Source organism: Molossus molossus, unplaced genomic scaffold (genome assembly GCF_014108415.1).
Source record: "Molossus molossus isolate mMolMol1 unplaced genomic scaffold, mMolMol1.p scaffold_m16_p_14, whole genome shotgun sequence".
NCBI lineage: Eukaryota > Metazoa > Chordata > Mammalia > Chiroptera > Molossidae > Molossus > Molossus molossus.
This window is the reverse complement of record NW_023425349.1, coordinates 21043549-21067432: the sequence shown is the minus strand read 5'-3', so window position 1 is coordinate 21067432 and position 23884 is coordinate 21043549. Positions and strand designations below refer to the sequence as shown.

The 23884-nt window shown below is 42.5% G+C and overlaps 1 protein-coding gene and 1 pseudogene across 3 annotated transcripts in view; both read right to left on the bottom strand.

Moving 5' to 3' along the window:
* ECPAS (Ecm29 proteasome adaptor and scaffold) overlaps window positions 1-23573 on the bottom strand; it is a 97651-nt gene extending 74078 nt beyond the window's left edge. Inside the window, exons 1-2 of one of the 3 annotated variants that reach the window (XM_036260521.1) lie at window positions 23309-23573; window positions 375-505 (exon numbers count right to left, since the gene is read on the bottom strand). In XM_036260521.1, coding sequence (XP_036116414.1) covers window positions 375-505; window positions 23309-23330 — 153 coding nt within the window. In that variant the 5' untranslated portion in view covers window positions 23331-23573. Of the gene's footprint in view, window positions 1-374; window positions 506-12903; window positions 13008-22677; window positions 22733-23308 lie in introns of those variants that run through there. The other 2 variants (XM_036260519.1, XM_036260520.1) reach the window with 2 other exon arrangements.
* On the bottom strand, window positions 1992-3809 carry LOC118629933 (annotated as a pseudogene).
* Window positions 23574-23884: the final 311 nt, after the last annotated feature.

Genomic DNA, 23884 nt, shown 5'->3' with positions numbered 1-23884 from the left:
CGTGCCCTGACAGGGAATTGAATCTGCAATCTTTTGGTATACAGGATGATGCTCCAACCACCAAGTGAGCCACATCAACCAGGGCTCCATGAGCCAGAATTTTACTAGTGAATTTATTTTTACAATGTCCTTTGGTTAATCAAAGTCCCCCAGAACCTGTGAACAATGAATGCAACACACTATGCTATGATGCTAAATATACAAAAGCTACTTTTAAATCATGTAAGCTGGTCCTAGACTTTTTCTCCATTTTGAAAGGCCATAATTAGAATCAGGAACCTAGATTTCAATAATGGGAACAGAAAATTGACTTCATAATATATATCCATTTATTCACCATTTAATTCCGTTGCCAACTGTCCCAACATGCTTACCTTCTTGCGTACTCCTTCTTGAGTGCTAGACAGCTTGAGCAAAACAGGAGGAAGAAATTTAGATATAATATTCTGTAATTGTTCATCTGTTTCAGCATGGCCAAGTCGCAAAAAGACCCGTTCAAGCTGATCTATAATATAAAAAGAAAAAAAAAAGGAGAATTAAGCAAATCAAACACAACCAAGACCAATTGTTTTCATGGCTTAATCCTCTTATTGGACTGCAGATACTTTGGTCAGAACTTTAACCATTGCTAGCTTTATATGCAGATGATTTTGACACAGCTGTGGAACAACACTAGAAAGGGTTACTAACTAATCATACTGTCTTACAACTGTCCCAGTCACTTAACATCTGGGGGGGGGGAGCCACGAATAACAAAATTCTTTCCTACATACAAAGTTATCCTATTTTCCTAAAGGATTTTGATACTAGAAAGGATACAATTTTTTTTTAATAATTTTTCTTTATTGATGTTAGAGAGAAATAGAAACATCGATGAGAGAGAACATCGACTGGCTGCCTCCTGCATGTCCCCTCACTGGGAATCGGGCTCACACGTAGGCGCGTGCCCTGACCGGGAACCAAACAGGTAACTTCTTGGTGCATGGGTCAACGCTCAACCACTGAGCCACACTGACTGGGCAGGATACAAATTTTTTTTTTTTTTTTATCCTCACCCCAGGGGATTTTTCCATTTTCTGTTCAGACAGAGTGGGAGAAAGAGAGAGAGAGAATCATCAACGTAAAAGGGACACATCGAGTGGCTGCCACCCTCACGACCCAACCAGGGCCGGGGACAAACTGCAACCGAGGTACATGCCCTTAGCAGAAACCGAACCTAGGTCTCTCTGGACCACAGGCCAATGCTCTAACCTCTGAGCCAAACTGGCCAGGGCAGTTAAAAATTACAAAATTTAATAAATAAAAAATTACAAAATTTTTAAAGAAATCTTCTTGACCTATCTAGCAGAGGAAGGCAGAACTTTAATCAGATATAGGGACAATATATATTGAATGATAACACCATTTTTTTCTCACAATTCACACTATGTTTTAATGTGAATATTATAAAATACATACAATAAAAAATAAAGAGTGTTATAAAATGATATAAGAAAGTAAAAACCGTCCTCCCCACCCTCCTATCTTCCAGTATCACAGCTATAAACACAACAGTTTCTTTAAAATCCTGAAATATAGCCCGGCAGGTGTGGCTCAGTGGTTGAGCATCAACCGTGTACCAAGAGGTCAACAGTTCAACTCCCGGTCAGGGCACATGCCCAGGTTGTGGGCCAAATCCCCAGTAGAGGGCATGCAGGAGGCGGCCAATCGATGTTCTCTCTCATCGATGTTTCTACCTCTCTCTCCCACTCCCTTCCTCTCTTTCTAAAATTTAATAAAGAAAAAACTTTTAATAAATAAAATCCTGAAATTGAATATTCTAACAAGTCTCAAGGTTTTATTTCTTTTGCATTGCTTTGTTTTATATAGTGCAGATACACTTTGAAATATTAAGCCTCACTACTGTTATAGAGAAGGAGTGAAAATCTTAATTGTATAATAAAATATAGTTATATTAACACTGGACAGCCAAAAGCCCATTTTCTTCACATTTAATATGTATTTGTCCTCATTAATAGCTCAAACACACACATCCAACCCATACTGATCTCCAAAATTTTAGTCTTATCTTGCAAGTGTAGCATATATATAATTAAACAGTTGGTAAAAATACAGAGATTGAGCACAAATAAGGCCTGGAAGGTACTGCTGTGCAATGTATCTATCAACAGGTTGATTAGGCCAGTTGTTATATTTGACAGCAAGAAAAAAAATCAACAAATTTCTGTTGACAGCTGTGATTAAACAAAGACTGGGTTTCTTTCTTTCAGCTTCAGAGACTAAAGATTCTGAATGTTTTTTATTTGTAGCAGGAAACTGGGTAAGTTTCCAAGAACACAGTACTAGAACCCCTTGAATTAAAATTTGTCAAAATTATATCACCCAGCCCTGGCCGGTTTGGCACAGCGGTTAGAGCGTTGGCCTGTGGTCCAGAGAGACCCAGGTTCGGTTCCCGCTAAGGGCATGTACCTCAGTTGCAGTTTGTCTCTGGACCTGGTTGGGTCGTGTGGGTGGCAACCACTCGATGTGTCCCTTTCACATTGATGTTTCTCTCTCTCCCTCCCACTCTATCTGAACTAAAAAAAAAATGTCTTCAGGTGAGGATTAAAAAAAAAAAATTGTATCACCCAGTAATAAGCTACTAAGAATTAGGCTGGAAGCAACTACCCAAATACAAAAGGCTAAACTGGCTACTTTTACATTTATACCTGAACTTTGTAAAGAGATATAAAAAGGCTAACAGCTGTGGGTAGAATACAACATGCTACTTTTATCTAGTCTTTGACATGTGATCTTTTTTTAAGCACCTATGACCCTGTTTGCATACCAGCCATGTGTAATGCCACATCCTAAGGTAGACATTATTCCTTCTCGGGTGGCATTCAATAAACCAACCTTGTGCCACTGCCATCAGCATCATACAAAATTAATCTTTCCAATGGGGTAAAGTCAGGGCTAGCTGGTATAATATAGTAGTAATGTTGACAATCAGAATCCAGGATTTATTTGGGGAGAAAATAGAAAGCAGTGATGTTAATCAATTTCACAACGATTCAGGTTAAAAAAAAGTTCCAGTGAACTAACTCTATACTCAGTTAAATGTTCCTGATAGCCTATAGATTTTATAATGATTAGTTGTCCTATTCCTAAGAAAACTAATGGCCAGAGTACAATCATTTCATAAAATAATCAAATCTGAACCCTTCCATACATTTTCTTCTATCTCTAGACAAACCATTGCAGTCCCAAAAACAAAGCCTCCTACTCCAAAATCTATTGCTCCTGTTCCACAGAGCTGTTTTGGCAAATCTGGGAAAAAGTGGGAAGTCCATAGCCAAAACAGCAACAGCAGTAAATGCACTGTTAATTACACAGAAAAAAGAGATGGTTGGAATGTATTCGGATTCTAGACTTTTTTTTTAATTTTTCCAGGATTTTTTGGACAGGCGTTCTGGCATAGCAAGTTCTCTGGCAGTATATATGATAGAATAGCCCTGCCCCAGAGATAATTACAGTAAGGTGCTCAAGGAAGATAAATGAAGACCGGCGACCTATCAAAAAAAATGTTAATGGACAATCCAGTTCTCCGGGTATGTGAAGAACACAAGTGCCGTGAGAATGAGCAGGTGTCCTCTGCACAGGATACAGAGTACAGGCAAGCACAAGCCCAGGGTAACTTCCAGAATGCTGGTTCCATTGTGGTTACTGACAAAAACTTCCTTAATCTGCTTTTGAGACACTTTTTCTTCGTCCTCCCATGCCCTGGCTGGTCTCACCACCCCCACCCCCAGACATGGGCAGAGGGCCATCTATATTAGTTGGCTGCCCAGCACTGCACCTGCTGACCAGTGATAACATCTTATTGATGAAGTTTCTTCAAAGACAGAATCACTGCCCATTACTGTATCGGGCTGCATAACCAGAATGTGAGAGATCATTTCCACCAAGAAAGCCTCCATGAGAAAAACATGTTAAGCAACACCATGGGGATGTCTCAGCAAAACCCCAGACTGTGATAAACTACCATCAACCAATACATTGCAGGGGAGGGGAGGAAGGGAAAGATGGGAGGGGAGCCGACCTATTGCAAATGACTGGATATTTGATTTTAAAATTATTGTTCATTTTTAGGTGCTATATGGTATTGTGGTTGTGTTAGTTTTTTTAAAGGTTTAGAAAAAAATATCAGTGGTGATTAAGGAGTGTTCTAGGAGGCAGGAAATTGTCCTATATCTGGATCTAGATGGTTTTCACAGTTCTCTACATTTGTAAAAACCCATCAATCTCTACATTTTCACACATTCTACTATATCTATTATACTTTAAAACTTTATTTAAAAGAGTCCTTAGCCCTGGCCGGTTTGGCTCAGCGGTTAGAGCGTCGGTCTGTGGTCTGGAGAGACCCAGGTTCGGTTCCCGCTAAGGGCGCGTACCTCGGTTGCAGTTTGTCCCCGGCCCTGGTCGGTTGTGTGGGTGGCAGCCACTCGATGTGTTCCTTTCACATCGATGTTTCTCTCTCTCTCTGTTCCTCTCTCTCCCTCCCACTCAACCTGAACCAAAAAATGGAAAAATGTCCTCGGGTGAGGATAAAAAATAAATAAATAAAAGAGTCCTTATTTCTCAGAGATGAAGGCTGAAATATCTACAGGTGAAGTCACACAATTACTGGGGTTACATCAAATAATCAGGGATGTATTGGGAATTTGCTAAGAGAAATTTCAGATGTTCTCATTATTAAAAAAAATAGGTTAAGCCCTGGCCAGTTTGGCTCAGCGGTTAGAGCGTCGGCCTGCGGTCCGGAGAGACCCGGGTTCGGTTCCCACTAAGAGCACGTACTTCGGTTGCAGTTTGTCCCTGGCCCTGGTTGGTCGTGCGGGTGGCAGTCACTCGATGTGTCCCTTCACGTCGATGTTTCTCTCTCTCTCTCACTTCCTCTCTCTCCCTCCCACTCTATCTGTACAAAAAATGGAAAAATATCCTCGGGTGAGGATAAAAAATAAATAAAAAATAAAAAAATAAAATAAAAAATAGGTTATGTAAGAAGATATGTTAATTAGCTTGACCACAGTAATCATTTCACTATGTATATCTATAGCAATAACATCATGTTGTAGACCTTAAATATATGCAAGTTTTATTTTTTTAAACATAAATAAAGTCATGCCCCATTCAGGTCCTCATAAAAAATAATAATCAGGGCTGCTGGGATGAGAAATGGAGTGGGACCATATAACCAAAACCAAGATTGGTCATTAATTAATAACTGTTCAAGCTGTGTTGATAGTAAGCATCTGTACTTTGTGTATCCTTGAATTTTCCATTGTAATTTTTTTTAAAGTACATATACCTCCTGAAGCAATGATACCCCAGTAGCAATGAGCACATCTAACACCCAAATCTTGGTTTTTAAATACCATTCTCCAGCCCTGGATGGTTTGGCTCAGTGGTTAGAGTCGGCCCTTGGACCAAGGGGTCACAGGTTTGATTCCCAGTCAAGGGCACATAACTTGGGTTGCAGGTTCGATCCCAAGCCCCAGTTGAGGTCATGCGGGAGGCAGCCAATCAATGTGTCTCTCTCACATCAATATGTTTCTGTCTCTCTCTCCCCAGTCCCTCCCTTCTACTCTATCTAAAAATTAATGGAAAAATATCCTTGGGTGAGGATTAACAAATAAATAAATAAATAAATAAATAAATAAATAAATAAATAAATAAATATCATTCCCCAAGTAAAGGAACCTGGTTCCTTGAAAAAACAGCTGATTCACCCTGGCCGGTGGTTGAGCGTCAGCCCATGGTCCAGAGAGATGTTTCTCTCTCTCTTCCTCCCTTTCTCCCTCCCGCTCTATCTGAAGATGAATGCAAAAATGTCCTTGGGTGAGGATTAAAAAAAAAAGAAAAGAAAAGAAAAAATGGCTGATTCAAGGCCTGAGACAGAGAGGTAAAAATACAAAAAACATAGTGATTCTGAAGCATCTTGTAGTGCCAGAAAGAAAGTGGGGCCTGGAATAATACATCAAAGGGATACAGGAGTCACCCTGAAAGTGCTCCATTATGGCCAAAACTGGAACAATTTGAAGAACAAAACAAATAACACAGTGTTGGGTTATAACCCAAAGTATTAAATACAATCTGAGTCCATACTGATAGAAAAGTAAATGATTAAATACATTGTGGAAAAGAGACAAATCCTTATTATAGAATTCCAAGTAATATATGTAGATACTTCCCTCTATAGCAGATAGAATTCCTGCCTCTACCTGTTCCTTTGGGGTAGCCTAGATTTAGTGACTTGCTTTCAAAGAACAGAATAGGGAAAGAGGAAAACACTAACTTTACAGTGGAGAAACCTGAGAAGTACTCTCTTAAACAAGTGATGAAAGCTATGGTCAGTGATGTCATGTGGATATTGTGATTCCTGATATGATATGACAAGAAGTGTATTTCACTTCTGTGGCACTCTTTCCAAAACCCATTAAGCCCCACCTAATCATGAGTAAAACAACAGAAAAACCTAAACTGGGAGATATTCTACAAGTACCGGTCAGTACTGCTTAACACTTTCAAGATCATAAAAAATAATGAAAAACTAAGGAACTGTCACAGACCAGAGAAGATTGTGGAGACATGACAGTTAAATGCCCTGGACTGTATCCTAGAACAGGAAGAGAACAGTTATGGGGGGGAAATGGTAAAATCCAAATACAATCTCAAATTTAGCTTTTAGAATTAATAATAAAGGAAGAAAGGGAGGAAAGGCAGGCAGGCTAACTCTGTGAGATTGCCAGACCAAATGGAACAGTGAATTCAATCCATAATATTTGTAAAAGGTACAGGTAAGGAGGCTCCGCCATAGTGCCTTATGGATCGTAGGCAGCAAGGACTGTCTTCAGATTTTACCTACAGAAACTGGAGAGAAACTGTTCTGTGGAAGAAGGCAGAAAGTTAAATTCTTCGTAACAAACTGATCTAGAGAATCTGGGCCGAAGGCTTAAAAATCCCAGTGATACCTAATCCCTTTCATTTTTCATAAAATCCTTTGGGTACTTCCTATGTAGCCCCAGTGCAGTCCCTAACATTTTCTACTCTCCCTCAAAAGAAAGAAAAACGTAACATTCTAAATGCAATATATGACAGGAATGTGGGAATGCCAGAAAGGGCACCACACCACGCGGGGTCCATCTAAAACAGACCTGAGAGCACCTGAGGAAGAGTCAAAGCCCTCTACACCCTTTGAGGAGGATCAATGTCTCGGTTGTTTCATTTTTGGAAACATATCTATATTTATTTTTTTATTTTTTAATCATCACCCCAGGATATTTTCCCGTTCATTTTCAGACAGAATGGGAAGGGGGGTGGGAACATTGATTCGAAAGAGACACATAGACTGGTTGCCTCCCGTACGACCCCTTCCAAGGCCAGGACTGAATCACAACTGAGTTACGTGCCCTTGACCAGAAATGAACCTGCGACTCTTTGGTCCCCAGGCTGACACTCTAACCGCTGAGCCAAACTGCCCAGGGTTCGATACTTGAAATAAAAGATAATCAATGATGTTCAAACTTTATGATTAAAAAAATGTAAATAAATGCAGATATAATCAACTGCTAAACTTTTCAGCCTGTCAAAGGTTAGCAAAATAAAGAGCAGACATTTAGCAACAGTATGGTCCCTAAATCCTGTTATTAGAGGCAATAGGAAGAATTTGTAGCCTATGCCTTCACCCTCGAGCCTGGAAACACAGCCTCTTCAAAATGGCAATCGAAATTAGACCTAGATCCCCAAAAGTGCCTACTCAGAAACCAAAACTTCTGAAAACACAAAAGGAACCTACAACTCAAGTTCACAAAAGCTCAGTTTTTACTTGTCGGAACTGAGATTGTCTGGGTCATCACAAATAGTGCTTTAGAGTCAGGAGCAAGTTCCATCCTCTCCACAATTATGTTATCTTAATCAAACTTGTACCAAATTAATTTCACTTCTGAGAACATTAAAGGCATTGCCATATCCTCAGATAATCACTGTTAAACGTGGGGACTATGTTCTGAACTATTATTTTTCCTATTCATACACAAACATTACTGTCACCTTAAAACTAGAATATTACACATACTGTTTTACAGTTTTGTTTTGTTTTTAGTTAACACGAAACCTTTATCGAAAACCCTTGGAGCAATATGTGTCTTAGATCATTTCAGATTTTTTTACAGGGCAGTACCTGTAATCAAATACATTCATATTTTTGCAATAAAACATAAAGATGCTCAAATTAAGTGGGATCATCAAAGATTATAAAGAAGTTGATATCCATTTGGGTTAGGTTTTAATACCAAATGAATTACACTAAAACAATGTTTGGATACATAGTAAATCTTAAATATTTTTCCACAGCACTTCATAAAGATCTAATTGATCATGGCTATATGGTAACTTTGTCTAGAAAGTAATATAATTTATTTAACTAACCTACTTGTGTTACCACCAGTTTTATAGTAAAACTGCTTCAAAGAGCACCTTTATTCATGTGTCTATGCGCTTGCATGTTTCTATAAGCTAAAACCCTAAAATGGAACTGCTGAGTCAAAGGGCAGGCATATCATCAAGTTCAGTAAATTTTGGGAAAATTCTCCCCAAAAAGGTTGTGCTAATTTATACCACCAGTCAGCAGTACAGTTGGCCTTCATTTATCGCAGTTAATCAGTTCCAGACTCTACTGCAATAAATGAATTTCCACGAAGTAGGATTCTTTATTTATATAGTCATCCCTCGTGAAAGTCGAAGCACGAAGTGGCGAGGGAAGACTGAATATGTAACTACCGATTTCCCTGTACCCACTCCTACACTGTGTAATCAATCTTACAAAGACTGTAAGTAATCAATATTAGCTGAATATAATAGGTGAAAAAAGATCACACTACTGCTTGACCGGTGTGGCTCAGTAGACTGAGCATCATCCCATGAACTGAGAGGTTCTGCTTGGTTGGATTCCGTCAGGGCACATGCCCAGGTTTCGGGCTCGATCCCCAGTAGGGGGCGTGCAGGAGATCGATGTTTCTGTCTCTCCCTCTTTCCCTAAAAAATCAATAAAACATGTTTTTTTTAAAAATGGAAGAACCTTAAAGGCATATTAAGTGAAAGAAGCCAACCTGTAAAGGCTATACATACTGTATGCTTCCAACTCTGACATTCTGGAAAAGGCGTAACTATGGAGACAGTTAAAAGACCGGTTGTTGCAAGGGTTTGGGAGGAGGGAGGTATGACTAGCAGGAGCACAGAGGATTTTTAGGGCAGTGAAAACAATCCATAAGATATAATGTTAGATGTATGTCACGATACGTTTGTCCAAACAAATAGAATATACAACACCCAGAGTGAACCATAATATAAACTATGAACTTTGGGTGACTGTGATGTGTCAGTGTGCAACCGGTGGGGAGAGGTCCTTGTCCCCCTCTACTGCTCATTAGAATGGAATTTTTACAATATCCCAAGGAAAATAATGTTCTGAGACTAGCATGGGAAAACAAGTAATTTTTTTTTTTTTTATCCTCGCCCAAGGACATTTTTCCATTTTTTGTACAGATAGAGTGGGAGGGAGAGAGAGGAAGAGAGAGGGAAACATCAATGTGAAAGGGACATATCGAGTGGCTGCCACCCGCACAACCAACCAGGGCCGGGGACAAACTGCAACCGAAGTACATGCCCTTAGCGGGAACCGAACCCGGGTCTCTCCGGACCGCAGGTGGACGCTCTAACCGCTGAGCCAAACCGGCCAGGGCGAAAACAAGTAATTTTTATTTCGTGGAATTAAACCCCTGAATTTGCAACGTCCCATTACCCCTTGTCCCACCAAGGAAGAAGTGTAGCTATGGCTTCAATAGGGCTAGAATCAGAGCCAGTGTCCAGAGTTCTGTTCCATGTCTGCATAGTCCAACATAGCATCGAGCTAGCTTTTAGTGTGTGTTCCCTGCTGCAGTCCATCAGGCCACTGGACATGGAGTTTGCAGGGCCATATGGCGATGGAGGAAACACCAGCAAATGCAAGGAAGAAGAAATGAGAGAACCCCACAAGCCAAGAGAGAGAATTTATTTGTTTAGGGGATTACATACTCCTAAATTTTTGCAGGCTTACAGAGGCCATGCTCATTCTGGCCAATGATCTTTGTTTCTTATTTCTCAATCCCTGGAGATTTTGCTTCCAGGCAGTTGTTGTCAGTTTGACTCAAATTAACTCACAAAAATTCTCTACTGGTTTGAAAGTTTCTTCTGTTGACACAATTTATAACACCTGACATCAGAAATGCTTTGAAAAGGGACTGTATGTTTTTTATTACTATGTCAAGTGCTTGGGATTTTATTTTATTTTTTAGAGAAAGAAGAGATGAGGAAAAAGAGTAGGAGGAGAGAAATTCCAAAAGGGCCAACTGTGTCGCAGAACTGTTCTGCTCCAAATCAGGAGGGTGCAGCAGTTATTGCAGAGAAGAGGAGAGAAGAAAGAAAAAGGAGATGCAGGGAGGACAGGCCCGGTGAAAGGGAGGAAAATCAAGGCTCCACAGTAAGGCCTTGCCCCATGACTCACCACATCGTCAAGAGTTAACTAGATTCCTGAAATGCTTGGAAAAGGAGATTGTGTGTGTGCATACCAGTGAAACAGGGGGTTTTATGTCCAGGCTGACCTGGGTGGAACCAAAACACCATTTCCAGAAATTAGAGCCTAGAGGTAAGAAAAGCATAAGCACACTAAATTATAGAAAATGCACAAAAATTAGATGTGATAAGGAAAGCATAAATACCTCTGAACTTTGACAATACTCTGTAATTATGATTTGAGGCTAAAACTATGAAGAATAAGGAAGCTCTAGCTGGCAAATCCTATCTTCCCTGAGTAGGGTGATTTAAGCTATTTACTCTCTGGTTGGGGAGAAGTGCAAACCATTTACTCTTTTTTTTTAAACAATTTTCTATATATTATTGTGCATTATAATTATTTTATATCTATCTATAGATATAGATACAGATTTTTTTGGTTAATCCTTACCTGAGGATATTTTTTCATTGATTTTTTTTTTTTTTTTTTTTTTTAAGAGAGAATGGGAGGGAGGGGGGAGACAGAGAGAGACACATCGATTGATTGCCTCCTGCATGACCTGACTGGGGCTGGGGATCTACTCTGCAATCCAGGTCCGTGCCCTTGATCACAAGCTAATGCTCTAACTGCTGAGCCAAACTGGCCAGGGCCCATTTACTCTTGTGTCCTTGGTTTAGGGAAGATAGGATTTACTAGGTGGCTGTTTAACTATCTGTCTTAGTTCCCCTATTCAGCTTGTCTTGGAATTTTCCTAACCTCTTACTATCCTTTAACATTAGAGCTAGCTTGGCAGGGTTGAGCCAAGTGAGGAGACATCAGCCCGCATCTGTACCCTAAATGTAATGAGGTCCACAAACACAACCCAAGGAGGCCCTTTCCCCCCAGAGACAGTAGCTGGCAAATTCCCAGTTAGAAATCAGTGTTAGTAAACTGATAAGCAGAGAGACTAGCTTATGAAAGCTGGCTTAGAGGAGATAACATACACCATGCAAGAATTCAGACTGCATAAAAGTCAAGTATATGATAGTTAAGATCCACCCACCCAAAGTAGCTAATTACTTAAAACAATGCTCATTTTGATGTGTCAACTGTAGAGCAGTGGTTGTCAACCTTCCTAATGCCGCAACCCTTTAACACAGTTCCTCATGTTGTAGTGACCCCCAACCATAAAATTATTTTCGTTGCTACTTCATAACTGTAATTTTGCTACTGTTATGTCTTAGGGGACCCCTGTGAAAGGGTCATTCAACCCCCAAAGGGGTCGCAACCAACAGGTTGAGAACTGCTGCTGTAGAGTGTTCTTTATTTTAGATACCCTTTAAATTCCAACATTTGTGGTTTGACCTGTTTGCCTTCACCATATCATAATGACACATTAATACATCTATTATAGACCTAATAGCTTTAAGAAAGAATCTAACAGTGAATAAACAATATCCTCATTTATCTTCTAAACAGTTCTAAACAATTTCTCCCAATTTTCCATTCTCTGCAATGAAATGAAGATATGTAAAACAGCAAAAGTTGTTCCAAAGCTGAACTTTGGTTTATAAAATATTCCATTCAATCCATCCCTCAAAATTCCACCTAAATGAACTAAGGCATCATACATCCCCATAGGCAATATACATACTGAAAACAGAATGCACTTGGGAAGGAGGAACCCAATAGTTAAATTAGAAGATAGCAACAAAATGCACCTTTGGATTGAAGCTATAATATCCCAGGTACTCATAGGATATTGATCTCGTGATATCTGAGAATTACAATCTGAACTTACAGAGTTTCAATCAAAGGACCATCGAATATCATCCAAGAGTGAAACTGACACCATATTCTTGTTCAGTCTCAGAACGTAGAATCAAGTGGTTTTTCCATCCCAGTGCAAGTCAAAATGGCAGAATTAGGACTATCCAATTACCAGAATGATGCCTCTCTCCAAACCTCTTTTCACAAACAAAACAATTAACTTCACGATGACATTCCTGGAGCAAGTAAAACCATTTTTTGTGCTTGTGGCAGACAATACTATTTGTAAACTTAACACTCATAGTCTCTTCCTTGTGCACACTGCTAAGTAACATTTGAAGTTTTATCTTTTTCTTTTTCTTGCTAACTTTCTGAATTTATGTTTGTGATGACAGAGAACAGAGGCTTCAGGTCTATACATACCATCATGAACTGAACTCATTCTCTCAGGATTGCTAGAAGAGCCCATGAAAATCTAGAGGGGAATCTGGTGCTTGGTAACCAATGCATTTTTAAATGCTACTACAAAAAAAACACATACATCCTAAGGAACTAAACCTACTAACCTCTACAATCAATATGATACATGGTTTATCCAGTCTTGGCAAAAATCCTCTGGATCACCAATGGTATGTTCACCCACTCGTACATATGCAATTGTATAAAGAATCTAGTATTTAGAACACAGGGGAGGGGGACAGTGGACAATTAAAAGATATATACCCACAGCTACCTTTTATTTTATTATTTTGATTTTATTTATTGATTTTAGAGAGAGAGGAAGGGAGAAAGAGAGAAACATTGATTTGTTGTTCCACTTATTTATGAATCCATTTGTTGATTCTTGTGCATGCCCTGACTGGGGACTGAACCCACAACCTGGGCATATCGGGACGATGCTCTAACCAACTGAGCTACTCGGCCAGAACCATAGATACAATTGTTTTTAGAAAAAAGAAAATTTTAGTATGTTTTATTGATTTTTTTTTTTTTTGAGAGAGAGAGAGAGGAAGGGAGAGAGAGAAACATCGATATGAGAAAGAAACATCGATCACCTGCCTCCTGCACACCCCCTATTGGGGATCTAATCCATAACTTGGGCATGAGCCCTGATCGGGAATCGAACCAGGACTTCACAGTCCATGAGACAACACTCAATCCACTGAGCCACACCCCAGGTGATACCACTTTTTTAAAAAGCACTTTTCATTTCTATGCTAAGATATCCTAATTGATGCCCTACTTCACGCATTCAGAATGGGGTGGGGGGGGATGTTATACTGATTACCAAATTGGGAAAAGAAGAAATATGCTCATAAATAATATTTACTGTATAGAATATGCTAATATTTCAAAAAAAAACACTGGTGCCCTGGCCGGTTTTGCTCAGTGGTTAGAGCATCAGCCTGCAGACCAGAGTTACAGATCTGATTCCAGTCAAGGGCACGTACCTGGGTTGCGGTTTGGTCCTTGGTCCTGGTTGGGTCGTGCGGGAGGTAACTAATCGATGTGTCTCTCACATCGATGTTTCTTTCTCTCTCTCTCTCTCTCTACCCCCCCCTCTCTCCCCATCCCCCTCCCCACTCCCACTTCCCACTCTATCTGAAGATAAATGGAAAAATATCTTCGGGTGAGGATTAAAAAAAAAAGCACTGTTAATTATTCACTGAAGACTAAAAAACTCTAATACTAATACAACATATTTTATCATATGGATTTTAAACAAATAAAACCTTGCATTAAAATTAAAAGAAAGTATCTGAAATATACAAGTTTTATAAGAAGAATATCAGTAGGTAGGCACACCTGTTCTTAGCACATTTTAACTGAGAATGTAAATGGTTAACAGTCATAACCCTGGGAACCTTGGCCCTCTCTCAGCATTCCTAATCCCCATGCCTGGTTCTTCTGTCTTCTTCTCACCCCTACGAATGCATGACCCCGACAGCTGTCCTCTGGACAATCTATCCATTCCTGTGATTCCACCATCATCCTCACTCCCCCCGCCCCCAACAAGTTTCAGAACTAAAGTTCTCACACACCTACAATTCATGTGCCTAGCCCTGTGCCAGGTTCTTAGCATGCGTTATCTCTTCCCATTCTTATAACAACCCTCTATAAAATAGGTTTTGTTGTTATCCTTTTTGACAGATGAGAAAACGAAGATCCAGGGGTTAGGTCCCTTGTTTAGGACATTAACTAAACAATGGCAGAGTCAGGATTCTGTCTAGAGACCACACTCTCCATCCTTTTCATCTGTCAGGTAAATTCTTGGAATTATCTCTAACTCCTTCCTCTCCTGAATAACCTCATCTATTTAGTCAATAATTTCTGCCAATATTAACAATTTTTTTCTTTATTGATTTTAGAGAGAGACAGAGGAAGAGAGAGAGAGATAGAAACATCGATGAGAGAACATCGATTGGCCGCCTCCTGCATGCCCCCCACTGGGGATTTGGCCCACAACCTGGGCATGTGTCCTAACTGGGAATCGAATGGGCGACCTCTTGGTGCATGGGTCAATGCTCAACCACTGAGCCACACAGGCTGGGCAATTTCTGTCTATTTTAGAGATTTTGGATTATATACCTCATTGCCAATTCAGACCCTAAACTTCTTTTCCCTGGCCACTCCTAATTAGCCTTGCTGCTCTCAGTCTCTGGACCATTGTAATCAATGTTACACCACTGCCACCTGTTATCCTCATAAAACAAATCTACTCATGTTACTCCCCTGCTGAAAAGCCTTTGATGGTTCTCCACTGTCTACAGAACAAAGTCCAACTAGTTGTGTTGGCATTCCTATACAGGCTGGTCTCAATCTATCTTCCCTGGTTCATCTCCTACTGCCCCCAACCAAAAAAAATAATAATTTATACAGAGTTTAATTGTTTATACAGTACATTTTCACATACATTAATCCTAACACCTATGAGTATTTCTTATTATCCCAGTTTTACGATAAAGAAACTGAGATTTACAAAGGTAAGGTAATTTGCCCAAGCTCCCAAATTGTAAAAGACAGAAAGGGCCAAGTCTCAAACTCCAAATCTTATCTCCTTCCCCATTACTTCATGTAGCCATAGCACCCCCAGTCCAGCATATCAGATTTACTCAAACTTCCTCCGAAAATACACATTATTTTCCAACCTCTGTCTTAGCTCAAGCTACTGTTCCCTTAGGCTGGAATGCTAGTCTCATGTTTTGACGTTTTTCAAAAAACTGTTAGGCATTTTTCATGTCATACTTCATATTAGTTATTTATAATACTTTTATTATTTTTTAGAAAGAGAAGGGAGAGAGAGAGAGAAACATCAATGTGAGCCCTGGCCAGTTTGGCTCAGCGGTTAGAGCGTCGGCCTGCAGACCAGAGAGTCCCAGATTCGGTTCCCACTAAGGGTACGTACCTCAGTTGCAGTTTGTCCCCGGCCCGGTTGGGGTTCTGTGGGTGGCAACCACTCGATGTGTTGCTCTCACATCGATGTTTCTCTCTCTCTCTTCCTTCCTCTCTCCCTCCTGCTCTATCTGAAGATAAAATGCAAAAATGTCCTCAGGTGACGATTTAAAAAAAAAAAGGAAGAAACATCAATGTGAGAAACATTGATCGGCTGCCTCCTGCACACCCCCCACTGGGGATCAAGCCTGCAACCCAGGCACGTGCCCTGACCAGGAATCAAACTGGAACCTCTCAGTCCATGGGAGGATGCTCAATCCACTGAGCCACACCAGCTGGGCATAGTTCTTTATATTTACATATAAATCTGTCTCTATATTGAATTCTCAGCCCTGAGGACAGGATCATAAGTTCAACACTCAATTTTAAAGTCAGCTTATTCAAATGATCAATGTGAGGGGAAGACAAGCCATATAAGATGGCAAGTATCAAGGCAGAGACTAGCCAGGCCTGAAACTAGAGATGGGCAGCTTGTATCAGACCATCTGAGCACACTGGCAGTGCCTACAATTTTAACATCTATCTTCTGAACAAGGTCAAATGCCCCAATGCCAACTATTCTCATAGACAATGGCCTTTACAGAACAGGATGGAAGTGAAAAATTAGAATGAAGTTGGTTTAAAAGGAAAAAAAAGACATTTTATTTTCCATTTTAACATTCCTCTTTGGTTAAGTAACCAAAATTTAAATTATACAGGCTTGCTTTAGCTTTTGCCAAATATCAGTTCAGTTGCAAGAATGGTTGTCATTAAAGCAACCATCTCAGTATGCCCACAGAATCCCATTCACCTACACAGCTTTCCACATCTCATCCTCTAAAAGCCACTAGGATTCCTGGCACTAAGCAGAGACTCTCTGAGAAAGTATCTGACATGTTGATTATCTGATAAACTTTTGCAATTGAAGTTTCCCATGGCTATGTCAAATGGTCAAATTAAATAATATCAGTGTGCTTTAAGATTACAGGTTGCTACTCTCCATGGGTTGTCTTTATTCCAGTGAAGATCAGATACCAGGGATGCCTTATAATTATAAAGCGCAGAATATGAAACCACTAAACAACTGACCAGGTGAAAAGTCTCAAATGCTTTCTTCTCTGTCAGAAATCTCCCTACCCAGTGCTAAAATATAACTACAGTGTTAACTTTTCCATTAACTGACAGAGGATAGTATTAAAAACTAGCCCACATGCCTTGCACTGAATTTCATTTCATTCCAAACAGTTATATAAAAACTACAGCCCTGGCAAGTTTGGCTCAGTGGTTAGAGCGTCGGCCTGCGATCCAAAGAGACCCGAGTTCAGTTCTCGCTAAGGGCACATACCTCAGTTGCAGTTTGTCCCCGGCCCTGGTTGGGTCCTGTGGGAGGCCGCCACTCAATGTGTCCCTTTCACATCAATGTTTCTCTCTCTCTCTCTCTTTCTCTCCCTCCCTCCCACTCTATCTGAACAAAAAATGGAGAAATGTCCTCGGGTGAGGGTTAAAAAAAAAAAAAAGACAACTACAAACTGACCTTAAGTAATTCACAAACTAGATTTCAGAACTGCCTTTAACAGTCAGAACTAATTGTTCTGTTTATTTTGGTATCAAAATCTAATATGTTCTTCTATTCACTATACATCAGAATATTGCCACACTTTATATACTCCAGGAGATTTCTTCCAGAAACTAGCAAGATATGGGAGCGGGGAAGAGCCATGTTGATCTTGTTATAAACTGTATGTTTTCCCTTTCAGAGAGAGTAAGTACAGTGGGAGAGGCGAACTAACAAACGTTGGAATCAGAGAATCTGAGTTCAAGCGGCACTCTGTCGTAAGGGGACGCTCCACCACTGAGACAAGAACCGTACCAAATGCACAGGGAACACTGATGTGAGGGTTCAATCAGTTCTTATGCACAAAGTGATTGGAACACATGGTTAAGCCGTCAAAAAACATCAGCTTTACTATTACTCTATTACAATACCTGACTCAAAGTGACAATTACAAAGTATTTGTGAAAACAAATTCTAACAAATCCCAACTCAGGGTTATCCTGCTTACCTTTTGCCCTCATACATCAATGACACTACTCCAAAAAATAAAATGAAATAAAATAAGACAATCCTAACAGTCAATTCTGCTTCTCAGGAGCTCCTACAAAGTGTGGTGGCAAATATATTTGAAAGCAGGGACAGAATTAATTTAAACTTATGACATGTATATCACTTCAAATGTAAAGGTTAAAAATATTGATTTGAATCTATGGAAACAGTGTTTGTTACCAGGTGTACATCTCTAAACAACAGACCTGGGAACTACAGATGATAATACTACTTTAGAATGATCTATATCATATAATCATACATTTTGATACTTGTATCTATTTACATGTATTCCTCCTCTTTCTTTTCAACAGTGTAATTCTTTGATGTTTCTTTTCTACCCCAGAGCAATGTTAAACAGTGGTGAAATAGCTGAATCAAAGTAACACTTTGCAGAGAATTTAGCAAAGCATCTGACTTGATCTTTTTATCAGCATGAACACTCTAACTGTGGCACAGAGGTAATTCGGCCTAAATGCTGGTTATGAGTACACATTAGAGTCTGGGACACCTGGAATCCAACTCTGTCACTTACTAGCTGTGGGAGCTTGGGAACCCGAAAACCCTGTTCTCCATTCCATAAAACAGCGATAATTTTACCTACCTCTTAGGATTATTTTGACAAATGAAAGAATATATACAAAGCACTTAAAACAATGTTAGTGCTGAAATATTTAGGGAGAAGTATACTGATGCCTCCAATTTACATCGAAATGCACCAAAAAAAAGTAGATTCAACACATAATGCCACTGAACTGTACAATTAAAAATGGTTAAGATGGCCCTGGCCAGTTTTGCTCAGTGGTTAGAACATCGGCCCGCAGACCAGAGTCCCAGGTTCAGTTCCCACTAAGGGCATGTACCTTGGTTGCAGTTTGTCCCCGGTTCGGGTCATGTGCGTGGTGACCTGTCGATGTGTCTCTCTCACATCAACGTTTCTCTCTCTCTCTCTCTCTCTTCTCCCCTCTCTTCCTCCTGCTCTATCTGAAGATAAACGCAAAAATGTCCTCGGATAAGGATTAAAAAAAAAAATGGTTAAGATGGACCTGGCCAGTTTGGCTCAGCAGTTAGACCATCAGCCCTCGGACCAAAGAGTCGCAGGTTCGATTCCAGTCAAGGGCACATACCTCTGGTGTGGTTCGATCCCCAGCCCTGGTTAGGGTCTTGTGAAGTGGGGGCAACCAATAGATGTCTGTCTGTCACTCTCTCTCTCTCCTTCTCTCTCCTTCCCTCCCTCCCACTGTATCTTAAAAAAAAAAAAAAAAAATCAATGGAAAAAATCCTCTGGTGAGAATTAAAAATAAGTAAGTAAATATTATCATCTACTAGTCAGAAGAAATAATAGCCAGTAAATATTCAAATACTTAGCTCCTTTTTTATGGCAGAATTTTTAAAAAGCACCTTTGTGCCAGCCATCTACCCTTTTATTATAGCCCTTCTTAAACTAAAAGTGGTTTATTTGAAACTTCTTAGACAATACATATGTATGTAACTTCAAGTTAAATTATTCTAAGGTGCCAAATGCCAAATGTTTAATCTTTCCTGAATACAGAAATCAAGTCAACAGATACCTGTGTTCAATGATTGATAATTGGCCTAACAAAACACTGGAAAAGCAAGGTTTGAAACTATTTGTTCCTAGCTTTTCCAATAGCTGCTAAAGCCAAAAAATTCCTTAACCAGAAGTACTATCAGCACTTTAACAGGTATCTAAAGTACAAATACAGTACAAATAAGTGATATCCATTTCTTCCTCTAGTTTTGTTCCCCATTCCAACTGGTAGTTTAGTCTTTAATGTGTTTAGTGGTACAACAGGAACTCAGATATCATGCAATATAACAAATTTTAATGTCAGACCACCTCATACCCACTGGGGTGGCTACTATAAAAAATACAGAGACCTGCCCGGCTACTGTGGCTCAGGGGATTGAACATCAGTCCCATAGACTGAGAGGTCCTGGTTCGATGCCCAGTCAAGACACATGCCCAGGCTGTAGTATCCATCCCTGGTGGGGAGTATGCAGGAGGCAGCCAGTCAATATATCTCTTTCACATGGATGTTTCTCTCTCTCTCTCCCTTCTTCTCTCTCTAAAAAAATCAATAAAAACATATTAAAAAAAAAAATACACACAGACAGAAGACCTGCCCTGGACAATGTGGCTCAGTTGGTTGGAGCATTGTCCTGTGCGCTGGAATGTCTCAGGTTCAATTCCTAATCAGGGCACATACCTAGGTGGTGGGTTCCATTCCCAATCAGGGCACGTACCGGAGGCAACTGATCATTTCTCTCACACATTGGTGTTTCTCTCTTGCTCTAAAAAAATTAATGAAAAGATATATTCTCGGGTGAGGATTTTTTAAAACACAGAGCCCTTGCCGGTTTGGCTTAGCAGTTAGAGCATCAGCCCTCGGACCAGAGAGTCAGAGGTTTGATTTCGGTGAAAAGCACGCACCTCAGTTGTGGTTCAGTCCCCCACACTGGCCAGGGTCATGGGGAAGGCAACCAATTGATGTGCCTCTCTCATATAGGTGTTTCTCTCTCTTTCTCTCTCTCTCTCTCTCTACCCCTCCCTCACACTCTATCTGAAGGTAAATGGAAAAATATCCTCGAATGAAGATTAAAAAATAATAATAATACAAAAAATAACATGTTGTAAGGTCATGGAAAAACTGGAACCCTTGTGTACTGATGGTGGGAACATAAAATGGTACAGCCACTATGGTAAACAGTATGATGGAGCCTCAAAAAATTAAAAATAGAATTACCATATGACCCAACAATCCCACTTTTGGATAAATACCCAAAAGAATTGAAAGCAGGATCTCAAAGAGATATCTGTATACCTATATTCACAGGAACATTATTCACAATAGCTAAAACACACAAGCAATCCAAGTTTTTCCATTGACGGATGAAATGAATGAGAAAATGTGATTGATAGATAGATAGATAGATAGATACACACACACACACACACATACACACACACAATGGAATATCATTCAGCCTTAAAATGGAAGAAAATCCTGTCACATGCTACAACATGGGTGAACCTTGAGGATTTTATGCTAAGTAAAATTAGCCAGTCACAAAAAGACAAATCCTATATGACTCCACTTACCTGAGATACATAGGGTAGTCAAAGGCAGAGAGACAAAAAGTAGAATGTTGGTTGCCACAGGATGAGAAGAGGTGGAAATAAGGGACTCGGGCTTTAATGTATATGGAGTTTCAGTTTTGCAAGATAAAAAGAGTTCTGGATGGTGGTGATGACTGCACAAGCAACATGAATGTATTTAATATTACTGAACTGTATACTAAAAAAAAAAGGTTATGATGGTCAATTTTATGTTACGTGTATTTGACCACAACAACAACAAAAAAAAAAAGGAAGAAAAACTCAGGGAACTAAACTCCAGAGAAGGCCTGGTAGTACTCCAGCTTAGAACTAACAGACAAGCAATTGACTCAGAGGCTATCAGCCCATGATCTATGTCTAATCATGAGATCTTGTCTTCTCAGACCCTCCATCCTGCCCAGGGTCACACCAACTGCTTATTTCAGCTTCAAAATGAGCAAACATTACTCCTGCTACACCAGTTTCATGTTAAAACAGCAAGGAACTTAATCTCTCTAAACCTCTTCTTTAAAACAAGGATAATTCCTACCCACATGCTTCATAAGGTTGTTATGAGGGCAAAAGTGAGATCATGCACATAAAAGTACCTTTAAACTGCCAAGCACCAAAGGACCAGAAGTTATAGTTATAACTACTTTCATATGGAAAATCCAGGGGGGGCTATGACAACAGAAACTTCACAAAGCTTGGGACACCTCACCCATGCTTCATTCCATGTAAAACTCACATGCATCCCTAAATTACACCTCTCTTGTTTGTTGTACACTAAAGGGCGGCAATAAGGAAACAAACAGAAAAACTAAACCCAAAGCATATATCTAACCATCCCAAACGCAATCAGAAATTATCTTACACGTCCTAGGAAAATTCTTTTTCTTTTTTTTTTTTTTTTTTTACCCCAGCGTGGGCCTGCGACGCCCTGGGACTACACTTCCCATAAAGCATCGAGGCGAACCCGGGCGGCGGGCGTGGCGGCCTGAAATTCAGGGTGACCACCGCTGTCCCCAAACGTGGATCGCCGTCCCCTGGAGAACTGCAACGTTTAAGGTCGAGTGTGCACTGGCTCTCCTTTCTGAAAGCGCTGTCACCCCGTGGTTTCTCCTGCGGCTAGCGCCGCGACGCGCTCTGCTCTGCCTTCCTGCTCCACCTGAGGGTCACCGCCTGTTCTCGGCCTCTCCGCCGATTTCTGGGGTGTCACAGAAAGGCACCTTTCTCCCCCTCCCTGAAAGCTCTATTTCCAAAACTCGCCCAACAGTAGGAATGGGGGGGGGGCACCGCGGGGTCAGACGGGACGGGCTGACACGACCCGCCACCCTGGGGCTCGGGCCGCTCCGCCAGCCCAGGCACCGGGGCAGGGGGCTGGGCTGCCCCCACCCCTGAGCCGGGGCGCTCGCGGACAGAGGTGGTTCCGCCTGAGGCTCCGGTTTCAATTTCGCAACGTGACGGTGCAAACCTGAGGCCTACAAACGCCGGCGGCGGCGTCCGGCACCCCGCCCGCCAGGCCCGAGCGCCCCAGCCCACCGCACGCCAGGGCCGCCGCCGCCCGCCCACCCGACCCGGCGCCCCGCGGGCGGCAGCGCGCCCCAGCCCTCCCGGCCCGCGCCCTCCGGCCCCGCGCAGCGCCGGCCCCGCTCGCGGCCGCAGGCTCGCCATGGCACTTACTCAGCTCGTCCTGGGAGGCGGAGGCGGCGGCCGCAGCCATGTTGCGCCGCGGCGGGAGGGAGGGGCTGGAGGGGGAGGGCGCGGACGGGCGGCGCGGGGGGCTCGCTGCTCGCGGAGCGGCAGGAGCCCGGAGCCGGCTCGGGGCGTTCGGCGTGGGCCGCGCGGCGCCCACGAGGCCCGCCCGCCGCCGCTGCCTGCGTCCTCTCCGCGGCACGCGTCGCTCTCGCCGTCCCCCGCGAGGTCGCGTCCCAGGCGCTCTCGCACCCTCGCGCCGCTGCGGAGCCGCCGCCGTCAGCCCGCCGAGTCCGGGTGCGCCCGGCCCGCGCGGCGGCTCTGCGGCTCGCCCCGCGCTCGCCCGACTCACGCCGGTTTTATATTTAGAAAGAGCTGAGCCATCCTCCCAGCGGCCCCCCCGCCGGGCCCGTCGCGCGCCCGCCCGCCCTCGCTCGCTCGCTCGCGGCTCGTCCTGCCCACCTGCCGCCGCCCGCCCCGCGCGCCGGAGCCGGCCCGTGAGCGCTCCCCGCGCGGACCCGGCACGCGGCGGCCTGCACGGGCGGCCTGGCCTAGCCGCCCCGCCGCGCCGGCGCAGCCTGCAGGGCCCCGGCGCGGAGCGGACGCGCGGGCCTCTGACCTGAGTCCGAGCCGGTCTCCATGTCGGGGATGCTGCGCTCGGCGCCGCGCGGTGGGCGCCCAGAAGCGAGGCGTTCGGGGGCCTCGGCGCCGAGGAGCCGCGCGCTTCCGCCCGCGAGGGGCTTCTCCGAGCTGGGCCGGACTGCCCCGGCCCGGGGAGATCCTCGCGGCGAGGCCGAAGCTCCCTTCTGAAAGCTGTGTGGCTGTCACGTCGACTGGTCCCGACCTGAAGAAACACGCCTGTCCAAAGGAAGAGACGTGGACTCGGGAAAGTAGAGCCGGGTTCGGAGTCGGCGGGAGGAAGCCCCGCCCTGCGCCTCCCGCCGAACTTCTACTCGGCCCCGGCGCTGACTCAGTCCCGGGCTCGCCCGGGCGCCGCGAGCCGCCCGGGACCAGGCTCCCTGGGCTCCTCTTCTCCCTTAAAGACAGCGATCCAGTGTAGGTTTCTGATGCTCTTGGGAACCAGGACCGCCAGTGAAGGACAGTCACTAAACCCTACCAAGAGTTAAATGAACCAAGAGTCTTTGAGTTCAAATTGAAGTATATTGAGCTATTTTTTAATGTGTTTATTCTAATA